General features: G+C 38.0%; 1 protein-coding gene across 4 annotated transcripts in view; it reads right to left on the bottom strand.

The window, feature by feature from the left end:
* Positions 1 to 12,489, bottom strand: part of DIP2A (disco interacting protein 2 homolog A) — a 129,764-nt gene that overhangs the window by 12,092 nt on the left and 105,183 nt on the right. For all 4 annotated transcript variants that reach the window (XM_025202229.1, XM_025202226.1, XM_025202225.1 and 1 more), the window contains 8 exons: positions 11,189 to 11,312; positions 10,115 to 10,236; positions 9,694 to 9,805; positions 9,254 to 9,363; positions 8,643 to 8,773; positions 5,933 to 6,101; positions 3,716 to 3,886; positions 60 to 121 (listed from right to left, as the gene is read on the bottom strand). In XM_025202229.1, the coding sequence (XP_025058014.1) occupies positions 60 to 121; positions 3,716 to 3,886; positions 5,933 to 6,101; positions 8,643 to 8,773; positions 9,254 to 9,363; positions 9,694 to 9,805; positions 10,115 to 10,236; positions 11,189 to 11,312 (1,001 nt within the window). The remainder of the gene's footprint in view (positions 1 to 59; positions 122 to 3,715; positions 3,887 to 5,932; positions 6,102 to 8,642; positions 8,774 to 9,253; positions 9,364 to 9,693; positions 9,806 to 10,114; positions 10,237 to 11,188; positions 11,313 to 12,489) is intronic.

Genomic DNA, 12,489 nt, shown 5'->3' with positions numbered 1-12,489 from the left:
ATAATGAGAACAAATATATTTTTCTGTAGTGTTCTGGAAGCTAATCTTATCCTCTGTACCTGTCATGTCGAAGTGCTCTCATGTCTACGTAGACTGTCGTTGGATCTGGCCCGGCAGTTCCCTGAGAACAAAGAGGAGGAAACAATTTTAACATGAACCAAAACATTTCACTTTTTTTTTTTTTTTTAAAGAAATCAATTAATACATATTCCTCTTTGTCCCTAACAGTCACACAGTATTGTCCACTAAAAGAACAGAAAAATGTTCTTCCTACACTGGCCATCATGCAACTTTGGTTTTCATATATTTTCTAAACAGATACAGAACTGAAGTGCACATTTACACATGGAAGTGCCAAAAGGTATCAACTCTTATTTTGGTTCTTATACATTCAACTGAAAAAAAAGGGTGGAGGGTGAACAACACAGGACATTTAAAGCATTTAAGAAAACTCTGTGCAGGTGTAGCCCCTTTTCTCAGTATTTTTTTTTTATCCATAGATTTGTCAAATTGTTACATGATCCACAGTTATAAAAATCTTAGTCAACTAAGTACTGCAGCTAGTTGGGCTACAGTATTTTCATGGCTATTATAAATTATGGAAGACGGAAACACAAGTTACTCTCTGCTGGAGTTAGTGTGCTGGCTTGTGAGGAATTTTGTTGAGTGGTTCCTAAACTTAAAAGGCAATCTAAGCCAATGAACAAATTGTGCACAACGCACCTTTAATTCCAATACTGCTTAATCTTGGAGCAGTTAAAATGTATTAAGAAATGCTCCTTTGACCAAAAATTAGGTAAAAATCCATCTGTTTTTTATCTCTTGCCCCCCCCTCCCCTCCCCACCAAACAGTGCAGTTTCTCATTATGGACAGAGAAAAGACCAGATTCTAATCTTCTCAAGGTTATAGGTCTGGAATTGAAATCAGCATTTTCAATATGCCAACAGTCCCACATGCTCAGTAATACCACTGATAGGCAGTCTTGTAGGCTGTGCTCTGTACATGACAATACCTCTCTCTTTAGCCAGGTTAAGAATGTGCACTCCATCTCTGGGAATGAACCACTAAACTCATACAGTCTCTGATTTACCCACATTCCTATCTGTTGAACAAACTGGATTTATTGTCAAGTGATCTCTGTGAGCAAAATAAAACTATGTTAAATTGAAAAACAACCCCCAAAACCCTCACTGATTCAAGTAAAAGCTCCTTCAAATGGTTGCATTTATTTACAGTGTATGCACTGAAAATGACTGATTTCAGGACATTACAAGCACACACATGCATCACTATACCTGTTCAGCCAGCTTGCCCAGCCTGTTTGGCTGACAGAGGGACCACAAACAGAAGTAACAGAGGCCAGCAAAGTGTGTGAAACAGAGAAGAGAGCAAAGAAAAAATACAAACAAAGAGGCACAGGAGACATGAGATACACACAGTAAGATAGAAACAAAAAAGTCATACTATCTTTGAACAAAAAATAATGAATTCCCTTTTAAGATTTCTGAAAGGACTGACTTGTTGAGTTTTTTAAATGACTAATCTGGAAACATGTCTAAACCCCATATATTAACCAGGTACCGGTTTAAAGCACAGAACCTGTCATGCTTACTGATGCATCATACCTCCTTTCCCTATCTGTGAGTACTTTAGGTTATTTATTACTTTAAAGGGACTTTTGCAGTAAGTCGACCTATTAGCACAAGAATAGGTTATGTCCTTATTTCCACAGTAACTTGTAATTAATAGATTCATTTTGGACACCATATCTATACCCTTATAAAGAATAGTGTAGAATGAGATATTGTGAGGTGCAGATTTTATTTTGGGTGGCAGGGGGAAAACAAGAACAACTTTAAAAACTCCTTTCAATAATAATATACAGTGGTGAAATCAGGATGGCTTAGAGGAAGTTTTAACAGCGCACACTGCCCAACTCTTGAAAAATATTTAAAGAAAACTATTATATCATGATCTTGGAAATGGAACTGTTATCACTAAATACATATTTCCAGTGAAAGAACATGAATTATGACACTCCTGTCTTCCCTGACTTGCGAACTTAGTATGCAGGATGCTAAGCAAAGGTGCTTGAAGAGATAACTCTGTGAGAAGTCTGGATTTCTTCCTTCTTTATTCAATGTGCCCAGTTCACAGATGAAATTCTCAACTGCTCAAATTAGTTTTCCCCTCACTCTTTTATTACATATGTTGGTGAAGACTTAAAAACAGTCACCTAAAGTTGGGCTCCTAAATCCTTATGTTGACATGTAAATAACATCATAGAAACCCACCTTTAGGCCCTCGGGGTTTAAGATATTATGCCCAATCCCATTTAAAGTATTTCTACATAGCTCATTCTTTATTTAAATAGCATCTCCTGAGTGTTATGGGATTTTGAAATGGAATGAATATGAAAGCTTGTAACTTTTCACTTTCCCATCAAATGGTTACTAAAATTATTTTGCTTTTGCCTTTTTACTTTTGTGTCCAGGTCTTTCTATTTCCCTCCATCTGTCCAAAAGAGATTATGTAGCTCTAATGAGCAATTACAAATAACAGTGTATTCAAAAGTTTGAGACTTATAGCTTCTCTCCTTGTGGAAACATCCAGAGTGATAAAATTCTACCATGTTCCCAAGCAAAACATACCTTCCCTCTTTTACTGGTAACAGGCCAAAAAATGCTTGTATTTGTTTTAGATCTACATTCTTTGGTTATGTGATCTACAGTGTATGTTCACTGGCTGATTGCAAAGAATTTCCAACTTAAGCCTTGAAACCTGAAAAGCATTATGTGCAAGCTTAACTGTATGTGTGTGAGCAGTCCTTAAGACTTCTATGTAAATCCTCGTGTACATACAGATGACCTAAAAGTTGGGTGATGAATTTATATTAAACTAAGCAAAGTTAAATTAATCTATTGGATTACTAAAGTCCTATTTTGCCAGGGGAATAGCATATTCATGTAGTTAAACAGAATTAGATTTTAATGTGGTTAAATTAGCCAAATGAAATTTAATTGGGATGGAAATACCAAGCAACCAAAACAGAACACTCTGCAGCACTGAATGCCTCCCCTCCCCAGTATGCAGAGCTGCACACTGTAATACATTCCTTTTTTTTCTGATTCTGCTTTACCCTGGAAAAAGTCAACATGGTACATGAAAGCAAAGCAAAAAAAATGTATATGCCACATTTCTCATTTTATATTTTTCAAGACAAAGAACAGTGCACAGCCTATCCACTCAACTATCTTTAACATGGAGTTCTTATTTGAATAACCATCACATACACAAAGCAATTTCTGTTTGATAAAGTATAATCATAATCCCAGAATGCTAGAAAAAACAGTTTGAAACATTTATGATGTTCAGCCATAGGAATTATGTATTTATTTTAAATACTTTGCTCTTTCCTAGCAGAAAGAAAACAATATTTTTTACATTGATTGTTTGTGGTAAAAGATAACTGTTATTAATCACTACATAAAAGAGAACCTGTTAAGTACTCAAAGTCCCTCACCCTAATCATGCAAAAAAACTTCTGAACTCCTTTTGTTGATTTTGTAGGAAAGCAAACTGGGATATTGTGGCATAAAAGTCACTTGTAAAGTTCAGCAGAAAAAATACATATTCAACGTACAGCTGATGTGATTTTCTACAAAGTTTTCTAATAAGTGCTACTTGATTGTAAGACACACAGTATGATCTCACCTGTAAGCAAATTGCTACGTTGACCCTGCACCCAAACGTGGTGCTCACTGCACGTGCAGAGAGGCCCAGATCTTTGAACAATTTGGAGAAGGACTGTGTTAGTGCAATCCTTGGTCTCTCTTCTGCAACCACCATACATGTTCGTACACAAGACAGGTTAACTCCTTTCATCTGTTTGAGAGGTTGGGCAGAGGAAAAGGTGAACAAAATGCCTTATTTATCTGGACATCAGCAATTCCTAGAAACAGAAGTCATCTGAAAGTTGATTTTCAAAAATAACAAAAAAACAACAGCATCTGTGGCATCTGCCTCCCAGAAAAAATTAACTATAGTTCAACTCTACCTTTGGTACATGTTCATGCATACAGCCAGCTTAGATTAGGGGTGTTCAACACACAGCATATAGGTCAGATCCAGATCATGGACCCACATGATCTGGCCTGCAGGGCTCCCCAAGCATCTGAAAATTTGGTGGGGGGAGGAAGGAGGAATTAGTGCACTACCACTCCCACACTACCAAATTTCCAAGCCTTGTGGACCAGATGACACAGCCCTGTACATGGCATGTGTGGGGCCTGATCTGGCATATGTGGGGCTGGGGCTGCAGGTTGATTTTGCATCTGGTCTTGATCCAGTGTGTAAAGGGCCAGTGCTGGGGCAGCAGGCCCAATCCAGCACAAGGCTGGAGCTATGATTGGGCCCACAATATGTTGTGTGGGACTGGGATCGGGCCTGGGTCCTGTGTGTGCTGGCTTGGGCCCATAGACTGGATCTGGTCTGTGAACCCACCCTACCATACTCATCTGGCCTTCAGAGCCAAAAGGTTGGGCACCACTGGCTTAGATAGATTCTGTAACCAACATTCTGAATTACTAAATCATCTCCATAGTGGGACCTCTCCCACTACTGACAGCTGAGTTTCTTTAAAACTAAATAATGAATTTCAGTAAAGAAATTTTTAGCTCAAACAGGGTACTATAAATGCATGTGGAGTAAGATGAAGTAATTTATTATTTTTGTAGAAAAACACACAACATTGTGGATCTCTTTCGTAAGTTTAAAACAACTATAAGGGCAAGAGACCCATGGTGCTAAAGTGTACTTACCAGAAATCATTCCAATATCCGGGCAGTTTTGTAAGAGAGACTGATCAGCTTGATGTACTGGTGTAAAACAGTGGTGCTCAACCTGTGGGGGGTCTGGGAAGCTGGTGCAAATGGCCTGTCACTGGCATGCATGTCAGTGGAGGTGAACACTTCTGCCACTCATCTCCTCCTTTCCCCTGCTGCTGAAATCAGCAACAGGAGAAAGAAGGTATAATGTATAATGTGGATACCATTTTGGGATTTAGGAGACCATTACCACTTGATTGCAAGGCAAAACGGAATTCATGACAGCAGATTCAAAAGTTTGACTTGCAATCAAGTTGCTAAAAGGATTTTTCAGCTAGTAAAGAGCACAGTAATAATCCAAAGCACAGAGCCTTGATAGTGAGAATGAACTGGGGAAGGGAAACCTTATATAACAGTCTTAACAAACCATATCACACCAGGCTAGAGAAGCAGGTATATTTTCTATATGCTCACAAGAAACAAATTGCTGCTGAATGAATCCAAAGGGAAGATGAGCCAGACAAAGATATATACATTAGTTTGTATGGTACATAAGCAGTACATCACACCAGCTGCACAACACCATTAACCTTGTATTGGACAAAGTATTTCTAGAATCAATTGGTAAATCTGTGGTCTTGCCAAATCCCAAAGTTAAGACTTATCACCTGGAACAGAATCCATTTTCATATCTGTATTTGCCTACAACTAAGAAAGCAGGTTTATGATTCAAAACATCCATTACGGCAAATTCAGACATGGGGGAAAAATTTTAACCATTCTTTTTCCTTTAGTCAGGGCAAGTTTGATAAATTTGCTGAGTACTTTCCCCAAAAAGTATAGAAAGAAAACACTTTTTAAATTGTCATCAAAGCATAGAAATATCAAGTGCAAAATGTGGTTTTTCTTTTCAGAAATTTGAGAGCAAGTGACAGCTAGCTGCAGTCTCAAACAGCATTTTGGGGGGGGAATAAACCATAATTAAAGGCCTTCAGATATTTCATGGAGGAGCCACTTTTACAGTTGATGACCTGAAACAAAGGGCCAGAACTGGAAAAATATATTTAACTGTATTTTAATACATATAGAAATAAAGTCTTCTTACCCGGAGAACGTCTGTCTGTGTTCCAAGGCCTTTGGTGCACATCTCCATGACAGAATAAGAGCAGAAAGTGACACGCACTTTGTATTGACTTACAGCAGACAACCACAGAGATACATTGCTCTCCAGTTCAAGAGGAGGGACTAAAATGGACTGATGTCCCGAATATACACTATCCGCATGGAAAAGAATACACAAAAATGAAGTAGACTTTAACTATGCTGAACAAATATAATAAAGTATACACACATTCTGGGCACTTTGTTTATTCTGACCTTTCACAATATAGCTGATATCCCATCATCTCCTTCACACATCTACACACTGAGTCCCTTCTACTACCCTTCCCAGGCCTCTCTCAGAAACAGCAAGTTAAAGGTATTTAAAGAACCATCATAGTGTACTGCCCAGCGTCACACTCATGCCTTCCATTTCTACAAGATACATGTATGCTCCCCTGCTGTCTAAAACAAGCCTGCTGTTCAGTACAGATCTGCTCTGGATGTCATGATAGGAAGCTCCCTCCCAATCTCTGCTGTAGACAAACCCACTTCCATTTACTGCTTTTTGCACTGACAAAAGAGGGCTAGAGCACCTGGGGGAGGCTGTTTGTGACATGGAGCCAGTGTGTAGTAAAGCAACAAGAATATAGGGACAGGGAGGGGACTCAATCCTTCCAGTGAATACAAGCAACACACTTCGAAGAGGTCTTACCAAAGTGTTGGACATTAGTTTATTCCCAGGTTAAATTCATCCTGGTATCTACCACTTTCCTTGTGGCTACACAAGGAAACAAACTACATTTTCCCTCAGTAAAAAGTTATACACAAACAACATGAAAAACCTGAAAGCACAAGATATTTCTGACTTTAAGCTAAATGTACAATAAAAGATAAGAAAATATTTCTAGGTTCAAGGATTTTTTGGACATCTCTTATTGGACCAACTGCATAGTTGGGATTACAGTTAGACAAGCTTTCAAATGGAAAGCATTCTTCTTTAGGTCTCGGGAGGAAAGCAAGCACAGGGATGAAGAACAATGGATGGATCTGTAAAACTTGAGGAGGAGAAATTCCCAGGGGTATCAAGCAAACAATTAAAGTAAAGAAGCCTGATTTACTGGGAGATCAAGACCTATCAAAAGTGTGGAGTACCACTATCACTTGTAGCATGTGGCAAGAATTTCAGGAATCAGGTAGCTTATAGTGTGTTATAAGATCAATATTGGTTTTCTGTCCTCAACTCCTAGCATCCAGCCAGTTTATGAATTTTTGTTTTCAAACTTGCCTTTTAAAGGTGTTTCAGAAATTTCCCTTGAGCATGAGAGCAGTGAGGTCAGAGTGGGAGTGGCTGTTCTGTGAAAAATGTGCTCTTGCTGATATAGTTGTCTCTGCCCTTTATATTTTTTCTGTAAGCGTTCACTCTGGGTGCTGTCTAATTTCACCTACATAGTTACCACAAGTGCCTTTAGTGCACTGGATCAGATGCATCATGTTTTGAAAAAGGCATGAGTATGATCCATGGATTCTGATGGACTTGTTGTAGAGGGTGTTGATTGTAGCAGCACTGGAGATGTGCTAATAGGTTAAGTATCTATTTTTTTATATAAACATCTCTGCATCTTGTTTTAGGATTTATGTTGCACATCAAAAAGCAGACAGAAAAATCTATGATGTTCTGCTACAGAAGACCATCACAGAATCGTATAAAGACAAGGCTTATGTTACATCTGTACAGCACATCACATATGCAACTCCTCTTCCTTAACAGCCCCCTCCCTCACACACAGACTACCTGATTTTAATGTTGCTTAAGATGTTATTAAATGTTAACAAAATTTATATTCAATTTATTCTTACTTTCTTTTTTTTCCAGTCTTGTAGATAGGAAATATGGGAAACTTTTCCCTTTTGGGTCCTCTTTTGGTTATTTTACTTTTTTTTTTTTTTTTTTTACAAATTTATTCACAATTTATAACTTTTTATTAGGCATCTAAAAACTGAAAAATTACTGAGGAAATAGGAAGAAAAAAAATCATAGCAGCACTACGTATGCTGCATTTAGTAGTTTAACTATCTGAATCAAACAGTTTCCCACTCTATTTAGGCAATATTAAATGTACAAAAAGCAGGCCCCTACCTTAGAGGCTTTTAGAAGGGTTTATTTAACATGGATGAAATCAGTACTGAAATCCTCTCTTTCATGTACTTGAAATCCAAATAACTTCAGTTAACATATAGCAAAATTTGTGGACCCTACAAAGGTCAGTTCTATTTTAATTTGTCCACAAATATATATTTGGATTATCTAGAGAATTTCCAGGTGACCATGTGTAAGCTGTAGCATAATAGTCGCTACATACAGGGATTCTATAAGTAAGGAAGAACCAAGGGACACATCAGGTAAACATTGCTGGATTTGAAATGGTATTTAAAGGTTTGTTTTTTGGGGAATTGGCTTATAGGAGTGGGTGTGTGTGCGTGCGTGCGCGCACGTGTGTGTGTATGTATATATAGATATAGATAGAGGGGGGTGTGTGTGTGTAGGTGTACACCCCCCCTCTATCTATATATCTATCTATATCTATAGAGGTGTGCGAATACATACACCTATACACACATACTTCTATCTATCTATCTATATGGGCCCCCGTGGAACAAGGCCTCTGAGTCCTAAATCCAAAGCCAACAAAACATAAGGTTTAAATACTGACCTGCAGAGGCACCATAGTGCAAAGCCCAAACCACAGTAAGGGTCAAGGCAGATGGCGATCTGTCTGGAAGGGTACAGCTCACACTGTAGCTTTATGGAGCGACATAAGGCACTTGTAGCTGCATGTGACATCTAAAGAAGAAAACAGATTCACTCAGGGCTTTTATACTTTAGAAATTTGCATTGCAAATGGCTGAAGTAGAAGCTATGATGCCTGTCACATTTTTTCAAACAGTACAAACAAAGTCATTTCTAGCATCAGCTCAGCCTTTCAATTAATGTACAAAAGCTAATAACCCTCCAGCTTAGACTAAAATGGATACTCCTCACCCTTACAGGGTAAAATCAAACAGGGAAAAAAAATCCCACCCAACCTCTGACCCCCTTCTCAGAAGCTCTCTGTACAGAGCAGCCAAAAAGGAACAAAGCAATGCTTTCAGAGATGGATTAAAGGTTATCACCAAGTGACTTGTCTATCGTTATACAACACTTACGTGATAGTTTGAATAGGATACAGGTTTCTTTTCTCCTAGCCACAAGTCAGGATGCATTCAATGTAATACAAAACATGCATCCATTTTAGCAATATACATCTCAGTGAAATTACTATACCTTTACTCCTGCTAATATGCCAGTGGTAGATACACTGAAATCCAAGTATGCCAACATATCTGGGGAAGGAGGTCTAAAAATAGTTGCCACCTTCTTTTTAGGTATATCATCTATTCAAAAAACATAAAAGCAGAAAAATTCCATGATATTATTGTGGAGAAAAATTATAGCAGGAAAACACAACTTTTAAAAATTGGCATCTTATGTTTCCTAAGTTTTATGGACTGATATACAGTTACAATGCAATATCCAGCTACTCTAAAAGAATAAGTAGCGAATGGGCCTCCAAATTAATTAACATTTGTATATAAACATCCAGCTACACTAACAGTCTTAAATTACATTGAACAGAGCACAATACATCTTCTGAAATACCCACACTTCTTGGCAAGTCCAGGCTAGAATTTAATTCTCTTAACTATTGGTTAGGCATTTTGTACCTGTGTCCAAAATGGTGGGCCATGTTTTAATATCTACAGCTGTTGCAGCTTCTTTGGACTTCAGTAGTTTCATTATTGCTTGTGTTGTAAGGATACATGCAGACTTACTGACCTGTACAGAGTACAACATTCAAAATATTAAGCTGATGAGTGAATGCCTCTGTGTTTTCATATTTATTCAAATTAGTACAACTTGTTGATAGCAGCTGATAGTAAAGAAAAATATTGCATCAATAGAAAAGATGGCTTGAACTACATTTATGAAATAGTTCATGATTGAGGGTCACAGGAAAACAGCAGCATGTTTTTCAGACATTCAGCTTATTTTATATTTATTATTATATTGTAATTTATTGGGCAACTGCTTTTCCAGTGAAAAAATCAAACTTCAACACATGCTACACAAAGTAATTGCTCATACCTCTACAATCATCTTGACAGTGGGTAGGGTGGTAGCAAGATTTTGTGGATGAGGGGGTCGAACTGTGATGGGTATGCACCCAGCATATAAGCAGCCATAGAAAGTTACTATTAAGTCTATTCCTGTAAAGGATACAAATACATTTTAATGACATAAATGAGAAACAAAGAGGCCTCCTTTACCGAATCCCAATAAATATCCTTAATACATTAAGAATGTAATAGACCATAAATCTTTATCTGCCATAAAGCCAGGGTGTGAATTAAGGGGGAGTTCAGGGGGGCTAAGCCCTCCATAAGAAACGAGAGCCCCCCTGTATGATTTGAAAATAATTATTATTCTGAGGGGGGTCTTGGATTGGATTGCTTCTTCACTTAGGTGGACTTGTTAATCAATGAACTGGTTTAATTTTGTTGCAGCCCTGTCCCCACCTCCAAAATTCAAAATGTAATTTGAACCTTGCATAAAGGTCCATATAACCTTGTGTGTCCCATCTCTGGTAGTGGCTAATCTTTAAATCTGAAAACCTCTATGACACGATCCTAGCATGTTTCAGAATGATATAACATCTTCAAAGGAGAAGTTCTACTATAATTCATACTACACAGCCATGCAGTTTGAGAAGGTTATGAAGTGGGCACATTTTTAGAAGGGTATGTGTTCGTCTTCCTTCAGCTAGCATTACAAAATCTGTAAACTATTCAATCACCACAAAATTACACTCCTGCCATTTCCTGTCAATACATTTACAAACATTGCCACTCCCTCTGCTGTATCTTTTTTGTGGGGCTGAGAATCTGGCAACTTTAATGTGATATGGATGCATTTCCTACTTCTATTCCAATAGTTTAGTATTGTACAAATCTCCAGGTACATTTGTGAAATTCACAAGCAGCTTACTGAGAAAAAAGCACTAAGGGGAACATGTTTGTCACTTAACGCTGCCTTGGGCAGTCACTGCCAGGGATAAATTACCAAATTAAGCAGATGCTTGACTATTTTAATCAGGCAATGCTTCTGTTTCTTTCTGCATAGCCAAGGACTTTATAGTTTCTGCTGTCTCTAATTCCTTACCTGGTGGATAAACTAGAGCTACATGATCTCCAACATTCAGTCGCCCCTTCTCAGTCAGTGCTGCTGCCACTCGCTCAGCTTTCTTGTGCAGCTGTATGCATGATGCAGTACTGGCTACTGTGCCCTGTGCAGTATAGAAGTGACTTAGGAAAACTTTGCAGAAAATATATTTTGAAACTGAATAAGATGAATTTCCTTAGCTGTATTTCACTACATTTTCACTTTTAGCGTTGGAACTGACAGAATTCAAGACTCAATGAAATAACAGCCACCTATTTTAGCATCTCAGAAACCAGGCTAACTACTTCACCCCCTCTTAAAATACCCAAATCAAACTATAGTGTGTTTGTCATTACAAACATCAGACAATTCAGCATAGGGTCTAACTGAATTTGTTTTTTACAAACAAAACAGCTTAAAAGTCATTTTGTTTGACATCAAGGCAATGACAGCAGCTTTTTAAATCAATAAATATAGATTCATTACATCAGCAGGCAGTTGAGCATTGCACCATATGCAGCACCAGGCCGAAGCAAACCTTGGTGGGCGCAATATGGACAAACCTCTACAGCTAACAATATGCATCTAGAATCTCTCTGATATAACCATGATTTTCTCTGCACCTGCCTCTTGTTCCCTCAGTGCCTTCAGAACCAATTATTCTTATCAGGACACTATTTAAAGGCCCCTTACCTTTATAATTAAGTTTCCTCCCACAATTTTAACCAAGTTAATCAACACTTTGTTTTATTCTTGCTTTAGTACTTACTTCACATTTCTCATAACTACATCCTGCATTTTGTTTCCAATTATTTTAAATCCCATTTCTTTAAATGTTTCCTTCATTTTTCTATCCTGAACAATAATTCCATACCTTAACAGAGTGAGTACATTTTCCTTGCTAGCTAGAAATATCCCTAGAAGACTTGAGACTCCTTGCTCATGAATGTGGCTGTTAAGTTTCAGACTTGAGACTCCTTGCTCATGAATGTGGCTGGTAAGTTTTGTTTTCACTAAATTTTACTTCAGGGAGGAACATTAACATGGCAGAGTTCCCTGATGGCAGTAAGAACCTCTGCAGGCATGCTGAACGTTGTAGAGAAGTAGCAAATGTACTGTGACATTGGGATTGGGGTACAGGACAACAGCAGATTGAGCTGCATCCTTCAGTTAATTTACAAGCATCTTGCTGTCAATATAAGTCCCCCCAATAGTGTGACTTTTACCCTGTTGCCTACAGCTCATCCAGATGACTTGTTATTCCCTTTTATCTTAATACTTTTTTGTCCTTAGAGTTATTT

The sequence above is a fragment of the Alligator sinensis genome, unplaced genomic scaffold (assembly GCF_000455745.1).
Source record: "Alligator sinensis unplaced genomic scaffold, ASM45574v1 scaffold566_1, whole genome shotgun sequence".
NCBI classification, from domain to species: domain Eukaryota; kingdom Metazoa; phylum Chordata; order Crocodylia; family Alligatoridae; genus Alligator; species Alligator sinensis.
Note: the sequence above shows the minus strand (reverse complement) of the source record. Positions and strands in the feature narration are given on the sequence as shown.